Source organism: Nilaparvata lugens, chromosome 5, assembly GCF_014356525.2.
Source record: "Nilaparvata lugens isolate BPH chromosome 5, ASM1435652v1, whole genome shotgun sequence".
Classification (NCBI taxonomy): domain Eukaryota; kingdom Metazoa; phylum Arthropoda; class Insecta; order Hemiptera; family Delphacidae; genus Nilaparvata; species Nilaparvata lugens.
The window spans coordinates 74,652,229-74,672,299 of NC_052508.1; the positions used below are offsets into that span (position 1 = coordinate 74,652,229).

General features: G+C 36.1%; 1 protein-coding gene across 1 annotated transcript in view; it reads left to right on the forward strand.

Annotated features, from left to right (window-relative positions):
- The first annotated feature begins 3,863 nt into the window (after nucleotides 1-3,863).
- Nucleotides 3,864-20,071, forward strand: part of LOC111054924 (coiled-coil domain-containing protein 66) — a 29,732-nt gene continuing 13,524 nt past the window's right edge. Inside the window, exons 1-7 of the mRNA XM_039429611.1 lie at nucleotides 3,864-4,015; nucleotides 10,932-11,036; nucleotides 11,205-11,313; nucleotides 12,955-13,098; nucleotides 14,043-14,102; nucleotides 14,147-14,531; nucleotides 17,251-17,422. Coding sequence (XP_039285545.1) covers nucleotides 3,864-4,015; nucleotides 10,932-11,036; nucleotides 11,205-11,313; nucleotides 12,955-13,098; nucleotides 14,043-14,102; nucleotides 14,147-14,531; nucleotides 17,251-17,422 — 1,127 coding nt within the window. The remainder of the gene's footprint in view (nucleotides 4,016-10,931; nucleotides 11,037-11,204; nucleotides 11,314-12,954; nucleotides 13,099-14,042; nucleotides 14,103-14,146; nucleotides 14,532-17,250; nucleotides 17,423-20,071) is intronic.

The following is a 20,071-nucleotide window of genomic DNA, read 5'->3' on the forward strand; positions in this document are numbered from 1 at the left end:
ACCTCAAATAAGTACCTAATCTATCATACTAACATTGAAAATATTAGAAGACAACTCATATATTTAAGCACTAAAATTATAATAAAATTCCTGAACAATTATTAGCTGTGCCAAGATAACAAAAAAAGTAAAAAACGATATCAATGCTTGAATCAAAATTAACTACTTCTTCTACCTTTGAGAACTATAATAAGTTAACAGAGAACTTTTCTGATTAGTGCGCTCACTTCCCCTACTTGTGGCTCTATCACATCCCTTTCCCAATCCTTTCCAAAAATTCCAAGGATCAAAAGCCTTCTATGACATGGATAGCCATAGTTGGAGAAACTTTGATTCCTCTACCCTTCTTCACACATAACATGTATTATTTGCCTTCTAATATTGTAATGTGTTCTCATATTTATGTTATTATTTTATACTGTAATGCTTTTTTATTGATGTAATTAATTTTTATTTCATATTGATGTATCTTATGTGTGTGTGTGTGTGTGTGTGTGGGTGTTGTGTGTGTGTGGTGTGGTGTGTGTGTGTGTGTGGTGTGTGGTGTGTGTGTGTGTGTGGTGTGTGTGTGTGTGTGTGTGAATAAATAAATTGAAATTGAAATTGAATTCTAATCATGATTGGATGCACGAGAACCCATCAATGAAGCTTGCTTTTCTGACGCAGTTGTACAGGCTTAATGGTTAGTAGATAGAGAAGATAGAAAGTAGATAATAGATAACAGATAGAATAGTAGATAAGGGCCCACTTGCACCAAAAGCCTGTTAAATTTAATCATGATTGGAGAAGCCACGAGAACCAATCAGAGAAGCTTGCTTCTCGAAAGAATCTTCTCTGATTACTCTATAGTGAGGTTCACGTTATAATGGCAGAGTTTGATTAGCAATGGAATTGCTATGAAATCCTCTGATCAGTGTAAAGAGGCATTCGACCATTGATTGGCAAATATTTTCGTTCTACAGAAAGACCAACGTTATAAAAAGTCAGCTCTTGAATAGCATTGATTTGCTATTTTGTCTGTCATTGGTCGAAGCAGATAGTTCTATATTTTTCTACCTCCGCACTGGTGCCAAATCTTTTCTTAACTATCAAATCTTTTCTCTATCTTATATCCTACATGAAACTACCTAAATTTTATCTGAATTATGATTTTTTTTTTTTTTTTTGAATGATGAGAAAATGAATTTTATGATGAATTGGAGGACCCTATTTGAGATGGAGTTTATTTATTTATTTTATTTATTTATTAGAACAGTCACAAACACGATATTTGGAAAGAAAACAGGCAAATGCCCAAAAAACTCTCATTCCTTGATTTTGACACATAAATAGTCCAAGTGAGGTTAAGTTCAAAATTTCTGTTTTCACAAAGATAACACTCAGAGAATACGTATTCGAGATATGACTGATGAATTTGAATTTCGGAAGGGTTGATAAGAGCCGGAAATAACACTGAACAATCCGAAAGTTTCAATAATATTTAAAATAAACTTGAAAATTTTGAGCAGAAAAATTAAAACTACTATCACTGCAACTATCAGCTGAGATTTTTTTGAGTCAGAATAATTTATAAGAAGAATCAGCTTTTAATAATTACATCAGATAAACCAGGAGAATTAAACACTCAAATCATGATACTTGTATTTATTTCATGGATGAAATATTTGAGATGGAGTTCATAAATTATTAGCCTTATCCAAATTTAGGAGAGGAATAGCACAAGGTTACCTTATTTTATGAGGTACTTCTTGTATCAATCAATAAAGAATCAGCTATTGATATTACGTCAGATATACCGGATAAATTAAAACACATCTATCTACTGCGAAGACGGTGGTAACAGAGAATCGGCAGCACTGTAGTCCTATCATTTCCACTGACTCTATAACGTGAATCTCATAGTGTGATTCACACTACTTCTAATAGAGAAGGCGGTGCTAGCGAAGAATCGGCAAAACTATAGTCGTATCATTTTCACTTACTTTATAACGTAAATCTGACTATTTTATAGTGAGGTCCACGTTATAATGACAATGGAGAAGATAGTAGAACAACGTTGCCGATCCTCTGGCTTGTCAATGCCTTCTATAGACGATAGCTGATACAGTGGAGAAAGATAGTAGACAACGTTGCCGATCCTCTGGCTTGTCAATGCCCTCTAAAGACGGTAGCTGATACAGGTTTATTGATGTAATATTAACGGTCCATTCTCGTTTAAAATAATCAATTATTATATTTTATTAAGCAAGAAATTATATTTTTCAATAAATTCATAATGAAAACGTTCATAATTAATTGAATATTTTGTTAGTAAGTTTAATTCTATTGTTAAAAGACGATCTGGCAACAGAGCAAGCGAGAAAGAGATAGGGCTATCCGCTTGTTGAATGATAGACAAGGATAGCAATACCATTGCTAATCAACACTGCCATTATAACGTGGACCTCACTAAAGTAGATAAGGGCTCACTTGCACAAAAGCAAAGCATGTCAATTTCAATCATGATTGAATGCACGAAAACAATCAGAGAAGCTTTCTTCACGGAAAAATCTTCTCTGATTAGTTCTAGATGCATTTAATCACGATTGATATTTTAACAGGCTTTGTGCAACCAGGATAAAGAGTTACAGTATGATTAGTGAATATGTACAATAGATAAATAACTCTATTTCAACAATAGGCCTTGATATTTAATAATACTCTTGTCACATAATATCAATCATATTTTCATCACCGTAATTATTTGCTTTCAATACTGCAATAGAATCGTTGATAGCCGTCATTAAGCCTGGTTTTCACTAGTAGAGGTAAGTGGTCGAGTAACTGGCATACTATTTCTACCGAGCTAACTCTACTCTACTTACTTGGTCGATAACTGTTTTCATGCCATTGAGAATAGTAGGTGAAGTGTGTTGTCTAGTGAACAGAACTAACCTTAAATGTTAATACTTTTTTAAATTAACACTTTTCAATAAATAACAATACTTAATATAAATAACGATGTCTTCTAACAATGTAGGATTAATAATTAATTAACAAAATAGTTTCTCTCAATTATGAAATTATTGATAAATATAATTTTCTTGTTGATGAATATAATTGAATATTTTGAACGAGAATGAACAGTTGATATACATCAAAAAACTTGCATCAGCTACCGTCTATAGAAGGCATTGACTAGGACAGAATATCGGCAACGTTGATCTCTATCTTTCTTCACTGCCGTTATAACGTGGACCTCACTATAATAGAGTTAGTATTCGAACAATACATCTTAAACTTGATAGCCTACGGCACGACTCTACTCTACTAGCTCGAGACTGTTTCCATTAGCATAATAGTGGAAGATTAGAGTGAGAAGCGGTGGTGGGGGAGGGCAAGTGGTAGAGTACTATCCCACTCTACTCTATTAAAAACTAGTACTCTAGCATTACTCTACTCTACCATGAACGTTTTCATTGGGAGAGTTCACAAGATAGTTGGTACTTGTCTAGGGAACTCTATCACTTAGGCTCAACTCACACTTACGCGACTCAGGTCGCGAAGAAGAGACTCGACTCTAGTCGAGAGAATTTTTTTTCAAATAGTGACGTCGCGGAGACTAGAATCGACTGGTCTGAATGTCACCATTTTGGAAACACATGCTCTCGACTAGAGTCGAGTCTCTTCTCGACCTGAGTCGCGTACGTGTGAGTTGAGCCTAACTCTACTAATGAAAACCAGGCTTTATAGGCACTGAGCTCAAATTAGTTTCTATTTCTCCAAACTGAACTAGTTCTTTCTATTATTTGAACTGCAATTCACAATTCTGACCTGATTCCAGCAGACGGCAGAGTCCAGACTCGGTGACGTGTTCCTCGGAGATGGGTCGTCCGCGGTGGGGTGACAAGGGGGTGGGGGTAGGACACCTGTGGGCTCCCACCACCCACAACCCGGAGGCGCGACTGCCCCAGGTCTCAGATCGTCCAGGTCCCACGCCGCCAGCCTGGTTGCATCGTCGGCTCAACAAACTCGGGTACTGTTCCCAGTGGGTAGTCCCACCCAGTCATCTAAATTTATCTAAATTTGGGAGAGGAATAGCACAAGGTTACCTCATTTTTTCTTCCCCTGTCATTTTGATGATGTACTTATTTATTTATCATTCACAATCAACTTAAGAACAAAGAAACAGACTAAAGTCCAAAACTTCTTTTCATCCCAATTACTAGTAGTTCTTTGAACAGTAGACCTCACGCAGTATTCTCATTCACAAGTACCTGATTGAAACCATAGAGAAAATATAGCGTAAGTAGATATCCCATGGTAAAGGGGCGTTTATGTTGCAACTTTTACTGTTATCTCTAGCCGATTACTGTCGACTATTGTCGATTTTTACTGTTTTGACCGGGTAAGAGTGTATGAACGGCACAATATGAGAGACTACCAGCGTCACACAGCTGCAAAGGAAAGAACCACGTGAACTATCGGCTTGAGATAACAGTAAAAGTTGCGACATAAACGCCCTATACCATGGGATATCTACTTATGCTATCGTTTCTCTATGTTGAAACTATAGACCTTATGGAAATAAAGCAATAGACTGACTTCTCCACACATATGTGTAATCACTTGCAGCTGATTTATGATGAATATTCTATAGGCTGATTATCACTCTAATATTGGCGTATGAAGAAGGCTCCTTTTTCCTTTTATATTATCCTTGAAATGCAAAATTTCCAAAAACCTTGTACGTACGTCGACGCGCAATCAGAAAAGGAACATACCTGTCAAATTTCATGAAAATCTATTACCGCGTTTCGCCGTAAATGTGCAACATATAAACATTTAAACATTAAGAGAAATGCCAAACCGTCGACTTGAATCTTAGACCTCACTTCGGTCGGTCAATTAAAATTGGATCAATAAAGGTTATTTCTAAGTGCCATGTGTACCATCTTCGTTTAAACGGAGATAGAACAGCTCTCTCTTCGAACCAGGAATTATACATTAATCGCGACAATACCTCCATGTAAACGTAGTTGAACGAGCGTTAGCGAGTTCTCACTTTTGCCTTACTGAAGGCCAATGTCTTTGTCCGTCTGTTTGTATGATCTACAATATCTTTAGAAAGAATCGATCAATCAGCTTCAAATTTTGAACATGTACTCTTCGAACCTATTTAAAGGTAAAGTTCATTGGACAATAAAATTGACTCTCTCCTTCGTCCTTTTTCAGGATATAAAAATAACATTGGAAGTGCATAAGAAAAAAATGTGTTGTGATTTAGTCAGCTGAAGAATTCATTGCATGCAATTACTACAGTTTTCCCATTCATTCATTCATAACCTCAGATAGGTAGATGGATAGATAAATTACTCTTATTTGCACTTTACAATAAAAGTTATGTGGGCCAAATTGAGGCAATAAGGACCCCCTCTCCCATTTAACCCACGAGGCTATTTGGAAGCTATCACAGATTTCATGCGAAATCATGTATCACATTACATGACCATTCTCCCATTTCAAAAAATGGGTTCGGATTCATATTACAGGGTCAAGAGCTAAATCATGGTCATATCTCCTGAACGGTAGGGAATTTTGCAAATCTGATTCCAGATTCGTGTTTCTGGCTTCAAAGACCATGAGATCACGAAGTTTGAGCGATTTTCATTATCCACAAAAAAATCGACAGAGTAATTAAATAAAAATACTAAGAAATTGTCAAAAACCACAGATTTATTGATACTTAGAAAGACCGGTTTCGGTAACAACCGAAATGACAGTATCAATAAATCTGTGGTTTTTGACAATTTCTTAGTATTTTATTCAATTTGAATAGAACACCATTGTCAATCTCTGATGAACTATGTATATCAGATATTGACAACGCTTTAACAACCGAAACCGGTCTTTCCAAGTATCAATGAATCTGTGGTTTTTGACAATTTCTTAGTATTTTTATTCATTTTGAATAATTACCACGATATCAACTTCTCAACTACACAAAAAGTGAGATAGAGTAATTTTTCAATTCAAATAGGATCGATCCCCAATGAAACCAACTGTCAAATTATTCTTGTAAAGAAGCTTTAGCTGTCTCCATGATTTTCATCAACTCAGTATAATAAGTGAAAGTTGCGGGCTTCAGAGATTGCAATTCAACAGTTCTTGAGCAAGTTCTTCAACCCAGGGGGTCACTAGTTTAGCGTTAAACATGAGTGGTGCATATCTTATTATACCAAGCGAGCAGTTCCTGTATATATATATTATTTATATATGGTTTTTTATATCTGTTCATCTGGATATTTATATGGTTACTTATGTTCAAGGGTTCTCGAAAACGGCTCTAACGATTTTCACGAAATTTGGAACATAGTAGGTTTATGACATAAAAATTCGATAGCACTAGGTCTCATCCCTGGAAAAACTCGCTGAAGGACATGAAAAGGATAATAATTATCTATCCTTGGAAAAGCAGATGATAATTTCGTCGCCTGTCGAAACAGAAGATTGTTGTGGGAGGGAAACAGAATTTCCAGCTGTGTAATCAATCAGCGAGAAATATTATCTAGAATTTTAATCAACTTGAACAAAATAATCTGATTTGTTGACATGACTGATAAACTAGAGTATACCATACAATTTTCAAAGTTAATGATTATTTGACAATTTCAAGTGATTAGTGAGTGTTATTTTGTTATTCAATTTGGTTTGTGAACAATCTAAATTAGAAATTTTGATTTCAAATGTTTGGACTGAAATTTGAACCTGAATTCAAGTGTATATAGCATAACCTACTTTCTGGACTATTATAGTGTATAAATCAAAATTCGGGGAAGAAACAGTTTTGGGCTGTGTCAGTTTGTCCTTCCCCAATCATTTTAGAGAATTGTGTTCTGTTTATCAATAGCTTATCCTATACTATTAAACGAGCAAATTCTGTTTATTTGTTCATATGTTGAGATGTTTAGATGTTTATATGTTTGTATTTCACCGGATCTCGAAAACGGCACTAACGATTCTCACGAAATTCAGAACATAGTGGGTTTATAATAATAAAGATTCGATTGCACTAGGTCTCATCCCTGAGAAAACTCGCTGAAGGACATGGAAAGGATAATAATTATTCATCCTTGTAAAAACAGATGATAATAATTATTTCGTCGTCTGTTGGTAATGGAAGTGAGTGAGCGAGTTCATGTGTGTGGGACAGTGTCAAAATTATGACTCAGCTGTTGAACTTTTGTAATCATTCAATCAGGTTCTTAGTGCCGGTTGCAAAAAAGCCGGGTTATTTTCAATCCTGATTAATTCCAGTAGATCCATCTTTTTGAAATGGTCTTCTCTGATTTGGTTCACGTGAAGTTAATCAGGATTAAAATTCAACCGGCTTTTGTGCAACTGGGCCTTCGAGAGGAGATTTTTTGCATTCCTCTGGGAATTAATCTAAATCTACTGTCATTAGATAGAACATTTCTGTATGAATGTTATGAATGTTATTATAATTTCTTCTTTCGTAATAATTTTTTATGCTTTTGTACTCCAGAGCGAAGCTCAGTCCCCGATATTTAATAAATAACGAGCGAAGCTCGGTGCCCCGATATTAACCCCAGACCAAACATCAGTCACCTCATTGTGGCCAATGCGTTGAATGTGTGATCATCTGTTGCAAACGTGATCGCAGGCGTGTTGCGTTGACGATTCGTGATGGATGCCCTGAGAGTTGAATATCAGTTCGGCTGTCAAAATGTGAGCAAGTCAATCAATAACTGTTATTTCTGGCTCGGATGGTTTCCGCGTCACACAAAGGAAACCACTGACAGCTAATAACATTGCTTTTGTCGTTTGATGGATTCAGGATCCAAAATGTTATTTACGTCACTGACTGGGGTGGAGATGTTTTATCAGAATGACAATGAATGGGCGTAATGAGAGATATAAACTATGCGTCATAAGCCCAGCCTATGAGAGTATAGAATGTAATACTCTGTATTGAATTGATTTAAAATTTAACCGGCTTTTGTGCAACCGGCACTTAGACTACATAAATATATTCTTTCACTAGCCATCAGGCTCGCTTCGCTCGCCATATCCGTCTAGCCAGGGGGCTCCACCCCCTGGACCGAGTGCTGGATCGTCCAAAAATGAGATCAGCGGGCTCGCTTCGCTCGCCTGCATTTTTCATTTGAGCATGCTTCATTCCATCAGAAAGTCAGAGTACTGAGAAAACGCAGAAAAGCTGAGAAAAACGTTGGAAAAACGCTGATTTTGGGCGTATCTTTGATGAAATATTTAAGTCACCTCATCACAAAATCTTTAGACCCTAGCTAAACCTCTGTACCAAATTTGAAAATTTTCTGTTTATTACTTGATGAAATAACTGAGAAAACGCAAAAAAACGCTAATTTTGAGTGTATCTTTGGCGTTATTTCAAATTCCTTCTAACACAACATTATAACACCCCAGCTGAGCTTCTGTAATAAATTTGAACATTTTCTGTTCATTTGTTCTCGATACAGCTGCTAACTTAGGTGCTAAATCATGGGTAGCCGCCGGCCAAAATTTCGAAAACATTGGTCTGTAAATGGATTAATAAAATAATATATTCCCCCTATTAAAATTTTCTGGTCAGAAACATCACTAATATTCACACAACATATTCCCAAAGTTTCATGCCGTTCTGTCGTGTAGTTCTTGAATTTATAGGGAACAAACAAACTAACACACAAACAGACATTCATTTTTATATAAATATATAAATATATATTTATATATATTGGATTTAATGTACTATAGAGGGGTCCACGTATATTTTTTATCCTATAGTGTGGTCCACGTTATAATGGCAGTGTATGATTAGCAATGGTATTGCTATCCTTGTCTATCATTCTACAAAGCGGATAGCACTATCTCTTTCTCGCTTTGCTCTGTTGCCATATCGTCTGTCAACAATGTAGGATTAATAATTGATTAACAACATATTTTGTCTTTATTATGGAAAGTAATTATGGAATTATTGGAAAATATCAATTTCTGCTTAATAAAATATAATTGATTATTTTAAACGAGAATGAACCGTTAATATTACATCAATAAACCTGTATCAGCTACCGTCTATAGAGGGCATTGACAAGACAGAGGATCGGCTACGTTGTTCTTCTATCTTTCTCCACTGCCATTATAACATGGATCTCACTGTAGGAAAATTTCAAGAATATATATTTACACTTACTCACCTCATACTTCCTGTATCCAAATATTTACTTTCTGTATCAAGTTTTTATTCATCTCGTATCAAAAATTCTTTTTCAAGAGTGAGTTGTGTTTTTCTGGTTCGAATTTTTTTTTAATTACGCAAACATTTTAAAATTAATTGAATTGAAACACTGGAATACACTCAAAATACACTAATTGGATACACTCAATTCTACAGTAATTTTTACTTTCCTTGCCCTATTACCATAGGTAAGGAAAGTATTGCTTTCCGAAAAAATTAAGGTACCCCAATTTCTAAATTTCTATACGTTTCAAGGTCCCCTGAGTCCAAGAAACTGGTTTTCGGGTATTGGTCTGTATGTGTGTGTGTGTGTGTGTGTGTGGTGTGTGTGTGTGTGTGTGTGTGTGTGTGTGTGTGTGTGGTGTGTGTGTCGTGTGTGTGTGTGTGTGTTGTGTGTGTGTGTGTGTGTGTGTGTGTGTGTGTGTGGTGTGTGGTGGTGTGTGGTTGTGTGTGTGTGTGTGTGGTGTGTGTGTGTGTGTGTGTGGTGTGTGTGTGTGTGTATGAGTGTATGTGCGTCTGTGTACACGATATCTCATCTCCCTATTAACGGAATGACTTGAAATTTGGAACTTAAGGTCCTTTCACTATAAGGATCCGACACGAACAATTTCGATCAAATGCAATTCAAGATGGCGGCTAAAATGTTGTCAAAAACAGGGTTTTTCGTGATTTTCTCGGAAACGGCACCAACAATTTTGATCAAATTCATACCTAAAATAGTCATCGATAAGCTCTATCAACTTCCACAAGTCCCATATCTGTAAAAATTTCAGGAGCTCCGCCCCATCAATGCAGATAGAATCTCAATTATCAGGCTTCAGATACAATTGAAACAAAAAAATCAAATGGAGTAGATTGAGCTGAAAATCTCTACAATAAATGTTCAGTAACATTTTCACCTAAAATTGAAAATAAGCTTTAAATCGAAAAAATTTGATTATTCAATTGCAATTATTGTTGATTCGATAAATCATTCACTATGAAGAGATAGCAGACCTCATGTGTGTCTCCAGCGTTATTGCCCTGTCACCAGCGCTCAATCTTTGAATAGTAGACTTGAGATGCGCGGGAACACTAGCGTCAGGTGTTCAATTTCCATAACGGCAAGGAAAGTTGTGTGAGTGCGCAACACCAGATTTTTTTGTGTGTTTTATCCAGTTTTCCAATCGTCAAAATTCAAAATTTTCAGTGTTGGTTGTTTTCGATTAAAAATGGACTAAATTTAAGAAGAGTGAAATCTTAACCCTATTTCGGACTCTTAAAATGTTATCTTAATTTGGGAGAGACAGTAATTTTTGTGTGTTTTTATCCAGTTTTCCAATTGTCAAAATTCAAAACTTTCAGTGTTAGTTGTTTTCAAGTGAAAATGGACAAAATTTTAGAAGAGTAAAATCATAATCCTATTTCGGACTTTTAAAATTTTATCTAAAGCTGGGAGAGAAACAATACAAGGAGTATCCTTAGTTTTTCTCTCTCGGTCAGTTATTTCTCGTAAAAATAATAAATATATTATAAATTCTAGATAAGAGATTTCAGGAGCTGAATTTGTTGTGATTTTGGTAATTTGTTGTTTGGTTTTGTGTAGATTATTGCAGATGTTTTGTTAGTTGTTGTTTGATTCTGGTAAGTTTTTTGTTTTGTTTGATTTTAATAAGTGAACCTCTTTCGGTTGCAGAGAGCCTGCTCAAATACTTGTCATATCGCATCGAGATGATGCCAGCACTAGATCTAAGGATTTCACTGGAAGCTGTGATTCTATCAACTCATCCGAATGTACAAAGTGAGTACTATTCGAATCAACTATATTTCAAATAGACTATGTTAGAATGGACTCACGTTATCTATGTTTCAAATAGACCGTTTAGTAGTCTATTTTGATTTCCGATGTATGCATTTTTTTCAATGTATTTCATAATATTCAATTGATTCAGTGTTTTATTTTTTACAGGACTACTTATCTTAGAGGACAAAACATACCTCTGGAGCCAGAAGAGCTGGCTGAACGTGAAATAAAGAGGCGGAAAGCGTTGGAACATCAGAACGCCATTAGGCAACAAGTAAGTTGAATATAAATTGAAAACCAATCACCTCTCTGTATCTTTTAATGAGTTTATTCAATATAGAAGCTTTGAACTTCTTCTTTTTTGGTTCACCTTGTAGATATAATGTTAACACGAAATTACTTAATATTTTTTCTTTGTTATTGTATTACCGTATTTATTAGAAGTACTATTAGTAGGCTACTTTTTATTTTTCATTTATCTTTTCTTCTTGTTGTTGTTTTTTCATGTTTCAGTACTTTTTTACTTTTTACTGTTCTCTTTACGAACTGACAGCTATAGTGAGGTCCACGTTATGATGGCAGTGGAGAAAGATGGGAGATCAACGTTGCCAATCGTCTGTCTTGTCAATGCCTTCTTCATGAACGCTCTGACCACGCCACGCCACGCTCCGCTCCGCCTTCAGTGTGTTTTTACCCTAAGGGTAGCGGAGCGGTGCGTTGAGGAGCGTCGTGAACAATATCATGTTAAGTAATGAGCTGCAACACACTGGAAGCGTCTACTCGCAGAGCGGAGCGGAGCGTGGCGTCAAATTTTGGACCAAGTTGTTTTGTTTTTGGAGCGTCACAGAGCGAGTGCCAGTCTGGTCTACTCTTGTACATGATAATCTATTTTTCTATAGTGAGGTCCACGTTATAACGGCAGTGGAGGAAGATAGAACAACGTTGCCGATCCTCCGGCAACTGCAGGTGATTGCCGAACCACTGTCTTGTCAATGCCTTCTATGGACGGTAGCTGATACAGGTTTATTGATGATAAACTGTTCATTCTCGTTTAAAATAATCTATTATATTTTATTAAGCAAGGGATTCTATTTTCCAATAATTTTATAATGAATTCTCATAATCAAGATTGAATATTATTTATTCTACATTGTTCAAAGACGATCTGGCAACAGCGCAAAGCGAGAAAGAGATAGCGCTATCTGCTTTGTTGAATAATAGACAAGGATAGCAATACCATTGCTAATCAAACACTGCCATTATAACGTGGACCTCACTATAAATACTATAGTGAGGTCCACGTTATAATGGCAGTGGATGAAGATAGAAGAATAGCGATGCCGATTCCCTACATTAATTAATTATATTTCTATACCGTCAAAGACATAATTGGTATCGTTGTGGACCTAGAAAAGGATAGTACCACCGGCTTTGTCGGAAGATGGACAAGGAAAGCAAAACCAAAGTTGATCGAATACTGTCATCATAACGTGGTTTTAAATACTATGACTTGAATCTTCTAGATTATTTTGGACAAGATGGTAATGCATGAAGGTTAATTAAATAAAAAGATTTAGTCTTACTAAGAAAAGCATGCAGTCTATAAAAAATCTAGAGAACCATATTCTAAAGTTATTCGTACATTATTCTGTACAGCGTAGAAGAGTTTATGTCTTGATTAGTTTTGTAGGTAGTGTGATGATGAATGATACATTGTGTTGACTCGAATATTATGTTATATTAACATTCATATTGGATTCACATAAATTGTATAATATCAATTTTAGTATTTGATTAGTTTGTACATTTATAATGTGTATTAATATTAGATTTTAGTGACGATATTCAACTTCATGATTCTCTAGTTTTGCTGTGTTGAATAAATAGAATATTCTATTCTATTCTTTGTTATCAGCTTGAGGAGCGGGAACGCAAACGGAGAGAAGAGAAAGAAAAACGGATGTTAGAAGAGAGAAAGGCCGATGAGAGGATGAAAAAGCAACAGGAAATGGAGAGGAAAAGACTGGAAGATGAACAAAGAAGACAGAAAGAGAAAGAGGTAAGAGTTAGTATAATCAGTATGAACAACAGCAAGCATAACAATATTCATAGTCACATTCAAAACATGAAAAAATATGGTGTGGCACACTCACACAACTTTCCTTGCCGTATTGAAAATTATTCACCTGACGCAAGTGTTCTCGCGCATCTCAAGTCTACTTCAAAGATCTGAGGCAGCTGGTGACAGGACAATAACGCTGAAGACACACGAGGTCTGCTATCTCTTCATAGTGAATGATTTAATAGAATCAACAGTTTGAAATTCAATAATCGCTCATTTTCTTGAATTTAAAGCTTATCAATTTTAGGTGAAAATGTTACTAAACATTAATTGTAGAGATTTTCATGCTCAATCTTTCTCACTTGAATATTTTTGTTTAAATTGTATCTAAAACCTGATAATTGGAAATCTAAAATCAACTTTGCATAGATGGGACAGAGCTTCTAAAATTTTTACAGATATGGGACTTATGACAGTTGATAAAGCTCATCAATTACAATTTTTGGTATAAATTTTCGTTGGAGCCGTTTTCAAGAAAATTGCGAAAGACCTTGTTTTTGATAACATTTTTGCCATTCTAGCCACCATCTTGAATTGCGTTTGATCGAATTGTTCGTTTCAAGTCATTGTCAAATTTCAAGTCATTTCGTTTATTGGGAGATGAGATATCTTGTATACAGACACACATACAGACCAATACCCAAAAACCACTTTTTTGGACTCAGGGGACCTTGAAAAGTATAGAAATTTAGAAATTGGGGTACCTTAATTTTTTTCGGAAAGCAATACTTTCCTTACCTATGTTTGAAGTCTAGAACTTAGCTAAATCCCGAGCTTCGAAGCCGGCTCTAAAATGTTAAACTTAATAGCATTAATATAATCAAAATATCATTTAGAAACTGATTATTATAATATGAATATATTTATATTTATATTTCTAGGAGAAAGAGGAGCGCAAAGCGCAGGCGATGCGCGAAGCGCTAGAAAACGCAGAGCGACTGGCGCGTGAAGACAAGATACGCGAGCGACGACGGCACGCGATGAGCGGCACGCGACTGAGCGACACGCGACGAGCGACTTGGACGAGTCGATGCGACGAGTTCAGATCACCGAGCAGCAGTCGCTCAACAATGACGTCATCAGCAGCGGCAGCAGCGTCAGCAGTAGCTGCGATCAGCAAGATTCAAGATTCAATATTCAAGATTTGAAGATTCAAGAACAGTATCGCAGCAGTCAGCAGTTGACTAATAACAACAACGCTGATGACGCGAGGGAAGCGATGTCGCGTGTCGCTGACGACGAGCGACGAAAAGCGGTGTCGCGTGTCGCCGATGATGAGCGACCAATCGCTGCAGTTGTCGCTGCAGCTGTAGTCGCGCCTCTTGCGTCGCAGCCACCTCCCAACGATCATGCTGACCACTCCGAGCAAGGTTGGTCGAGATTCAGTATTATCACATGATAAAATAAGTTGATCACTAAATAAATTCAGATTTTCTATCTGCTTCTAGGAGTTATTATATTGTAAATATTGGGAGACCGATAGCTTTGATCTGGAGTACAAAGTCATAGAAAATTTACTAGTAGTTCTGTGAACAGTAGACCTCGCGCAGTTAAAAACTAGAGCCTCCATCAGAGTGAATTATGTCCTGTCCTGACGTTTCGGCAAGATATCGGTGTGTAAATAACTAATGGCTGTTTCAAATGTTGTATCGACAATAATTATTAATATTAATTTTAATCATTATCATTAGAATGCTAATAATTTGTTGTAAACAACTATGCTACTATCATTAAAAGCTTACCGAGTTGAAAGCAGAGAAAAGTCGGGAGAAAATAATAAGCTACTTTGAGTTATCAATATCGCTGCCTCATCGCTTGCAATTAATAGTCCACACGACAGCTGATTTTTTACAAAATTACATTGGGATATTAATTGTATGCGTCATTGCATGCAATTAATAATCAACTCGACAGCTTATTCATGATGAATAATATTATTCTATAATCTGATTTTTATGGTAATATTGGCGTTTGAAAGAGACTCCTTTTCCTTATGTATTATCCTTGAAATGCAAAATTTCAAGGAAAAACCTTGTATATACGTCGTCGCGCAATTTAAAGAGGAACATACTCCTCTTAAATTTCATGGAAATCTATTCCCGCGTTTCGCCCTAAATGCGGAACATAAAAACATATAAACATGAAGAGTAATTCAAAACCGTCGACTTGAATCTTAGACCTCACTTCGCTCGGTCAATTACGAAAGAGGAGATTACAATATATTGATAGTTTATACAGAAAGGTTCTATCTTATCACAGTTAATTGAGATTGAGATACCCAGTGGAAAGCAAAAATCTCTTCCACAAAGGCCCGGTTGCACAAAAGCCGGTTAAATTTTAATCTTGATTAATTTCACGTGATCCAAATCGAGAAGACCATTTTGAAAATACGGCTTCTCTGATTGGTTCTCCTGGAATTGATCAGTATTAAAATTTAACCGACTTTGGTTAAGTACCTGATTGCAATAGTTCAACAGCTGAGTCATAATTTTCTCTCAGTCCCACACACATGCACTCGCTCACTCACTTCCATTATTTATCGACAGACGACGAAATTATCAGCTGTTTTTCCAAGGATGAATAATCGTCTTCGTCGTCGTCTTGTTAGAGGGGTAGGCATTGGTACCTGTTCCGCCTTCAAACATTCTCTCACCTTTTTCTTGGTCTGCCAATACTTCTCCTCCCTTCTGGCTTATAAGCAATGACAGCTTTCGGGATTCTTCCGTTTCCCATTCTCTCAACGTGTTCTCTCCACTGTTGTCGATTCTCGTCAACTTGTTGAGGTATAGAGATCACCTTGAGCTCTCTACGGATATCGATATTATAAAGCCTGTCCTCTCTGGTGCATCCCAGGATGAATAATTCAAATCAATTTATTCTCACAATTTACAAATAATACAGTACAGTCACAGTACATTTATACAGTATAACCTTTACGTTGTGAGAGACTCACATGTAGGCTTAAGCCTGTGTTTGTGAGGTCCTGGCGATTCGCTGAATTTAAAATCGATAAACTAAATTATGAAAAATTTTATATTAAACTAAATTTGAGAAATTATTATCCTTCCAATGTCCTTTATCGAGTTTTCCCAGGGATGAGACCTAGTGCAATCGAATTTTTATATCATAAACCTAGTATGTTCCAGATTTCGTGAAAATCGGTAGAGCCGTTTTCGAGATCCGTTAGACATACCTCTCAGCCGGAGCGCGAAGCGCGGAGGCTGCTATCCAACTCTATAAAGTCATAACAAGCAATTGGGCGGGCGAAGCGCGGAGGCTGCTAACCCACTACTGAGGGTGCAGGGGGCGAAGCCCCCTGCCGAGCGCGAAGCGCAAGTGCATAAATGAATAAATACAAAAATTGCTCGCTTAATATAATAGGATAGTGTGTATTCTAACTAGATTTATTTATTCATTTATTCACATGCAAATATAATCCAGGTAAAAACAACAGGTTTATGTATTGAGTGGCTATTATTGTAGTTGTTTTTTATGTGACTTCTTTTCAGGTTATTGAACTGAAATGAACTTTCTATTTTTACTTTGAGTTTTTAAAGTAAGAATTGACCATGTTTTAAATTAATGAATTTGCTAACTTGCTACTTAGTTGTCAAAATTAAAGCAATTTTCATGCATCTTTCAGAAACATGAATTCTGAAACCATGATTGTATTCAATTGTCGTATTATTTGAAGACAGAAAAAATTCATATCCTTTTCTTTCAAATAAAAGCAATATGGAAACCTGAAGTACCCTTTATTATTCAAAATATTACAACGACTATAGTGCGGTCCATGTTATAATGGCAGTATTTGATCAACGTTGGTGTTGCTATCCTTGTCTACCATTCGACAAAGCAGACAGCGCTATCCTCTTCTAGCTCCACAACGCAACTAGATCGTTATTCAACAATGTAGAAATATTATCTGGCAAGACAGAGAATCAGCAACGCTGCTCTCCTATTCTTTTCCACTGCCATTATAACGTGGACCTCACTATAGTTTTGACCATAACTTAAGTCATTTTCAAGTTGAAATGTTTCCCATTTTTTTATATTCATGGTTATTTTTGTCTGTTAAAAATGTTGCAGAAAGTGAAGAAAGTTCTTCAGTTTCAACTTCAATTGGGATAGTTCTGTCACCACAGGAGATCTCTGCGAACCAACTGTCTGTGATACCCTCGCCTGGCAGACTCCTCACGCCCAGCAAATTCAGAACACGCCAACGAGCCGTCGAGAAAGCAACCCAAACCTTCCTTAACAAGTAAGAGAATATATAAAAGCTGTATTTTCTCATGATAAAATATGTTTGGTACCTAGTTTAGACCCTGTGTTTCCAAGAGACTTGGACGTTGCATCTTGTATCTTAGATCTTGGGTCTTGGATCTTGGACGAACAAGAATCGAGTTAAGTTACAAAACTATAAAATATTTTTGTTGTACCTAGTTTAGACCCTGTGTTTCCAAGATCCTGGAAACTTGGACGTTGGATCTTATATCTTAGATCTTAGATCATGAGTCTTAGATCTTGGACGAACTTCAATTGAGTTTAGTATATGAACTCGTTTATATACTAGTTTAGTTTATATACTAAAGTGCGAGATAAATTACTTTTATCACGGCTCTTTCTCGAAGACGGAGAGGTCCGATGCTCTATCCTCCACTAAACACTCCCACTACCTAGCAGCATTCTCCTTCTTTTGGGTCTGAGTGAGAGAGCTTTGTAACGCGACGCGGCAACACTCCCCTCCATCTATTGCTGGCAATGTTCCAAGAAGTGAACTGGTCAGCAGGTATATTGGTTTGTGTATGTTACGGAGATGTGTTCATCACAAGAACATGAAGCAAAATGACACGGCGCATCCAATTGAGCGCAGGATGTCCGTCTGTGTCTACGCTACAAACTGTGGAGGGAGAAATGGGTTTCTCCTCTTCATGTTAAAAGTAATTTATCTCGCACTTTAGTTTAGTATATAGGTTTAGTTTATAACTTACCTCCACTCTCAGATCAGAAAAATCACTCATCTTCAAATGCTTATAACTCAAGAATAGCCGTGAATTTCGCCAATGTGATGACATATTATTGTTTCTCTCGTTAAGTACTATCAATCCTGAGTGTTTGAGCGATTTTAATTGTTGATTATTTCTGCAAAAATCCATGATAACTCATGGATTTTATGAAAATTCATATCTCCAAGATTTGGTTGATATTCGGGCTATGAATAGAGTTTGACCTAACAAGTGTCCTGCTATAATATGAGACGTTCTCGGCTCTAAATTTATTGTCAAAATTTGATATTTTCTAAATTTAACTTAGTGGTTTTGTGTCTTGTTTCGGTTTTGTATATGTGTGGACATTTTAACATCAAAATTAACTATATTTCCAAGTGGAAAGTAAAGATTGATAGTATTGTGCTCACTCAACCTTAATGAAACCATACGCTAATAATAATGATAATATGAGACGTTTCGCTACAATACAGATTGAGTTAATCATAGAAACATAAAAAATCTTACCTCCAGTCTCAAATCAGAAAAAATCACTCAACTTCAAATGCTTATAACACAAGAATAGGAGTGAATTTTGCCAATGTTATGACATATTATTGTGCCTCTCGTCAAGTTATATCATTCCTGAGAGTTTGAGCGATTTTAATTGTTGATCATTTCTGCAAAAATCCATGATAACTCATGGATTTCATGAAAAATGCAAATCTACCAGATTTGGTTGATATTCGGGCTATGGATGGAGGTTGACTTAACAAGTGTTGTGCTATAATATGAGACGTTTCGCTACAATACAGGGTGAGTTATTCACTCAAACATAAAATCTTACCTCCACTTTCAGATCAGAAAAATCACTCATTTTCAAATGCTTATAACTCAATAATAGGAGTGAATTTCGCCAATGTGATGACATCATATTGTTCCTCTCGTCAACTACTATCATTCCTGAGAGTTTGAGCGATTTTAAGTAACCTATATTCGTACTGATTTGGGAACCAATTATTATGAAAGTTATTTTTCCTCCACCCACTGTCAAAAGTACTTACTTTACTCCCTGAAACATAATACTAAAGTGTCACTTTTTCGCTCTCGGTACTGAAAAACAGAAAAACTCCCCTAGGGAGTAAAAGTGACTCCATTTAAATAACATGAGAAGCATCTCTATTTTAAAAACGTACATTTGGAATAGGTCAGAAGGTCTAAGTTCAGATGAGGAAGCATATAGAGTAATCATTAAACCAACTAAATTCAATACCTCAACCAGGCATTTGATCGATATATAAAATTTATGTTTTGTATGCTGAAATTATTATTACGAACTTCATCTCTATACTAGAAAAAATTTATATTTTTTTCTTTTAATCCATGTTATTCAAAATACCAGCCAACGAATATTACTTATTAACTAATCAAATTTGAAACGGGAACTTCATCATAGCTGTAGTTGTGGCTGTCATTGTTGTTACAACTTTAGCCGACAGATAGTGCTGTCGGAGGAGAACTGTGATTACAAGCCAGCTGTTTCTGTTTACTTTTTAGATTATGTTGTAACACATTGTTTGGTCACATACGTTTTTAAAAATTATCTTATTTGCAGTTTTTTAAAAATGTAGGTGGAGAAAAAATGTTGTGTACATCACGAGTGAAAAATACTTTTTCTCCCTCAGGAAAATTGTTGCACTCGGCTTCGCCTCGGGCTTCAAACTTTTCCCTCAGGGAGAAAAAGACGTACTTTTCACTCTAGATATACAAATAACTATTTTATGGTAAGCTGATTTTTTTATTGCAATTGTTCGTATCAGTGATTGTAGATCTGAACTCATGTTGTAGATTAAACGTTTAAGTAGATGATGCATTATGAGTTATTATAGTGAGGTGCACGTTATAATGGCAGTGGAGAAAGATAG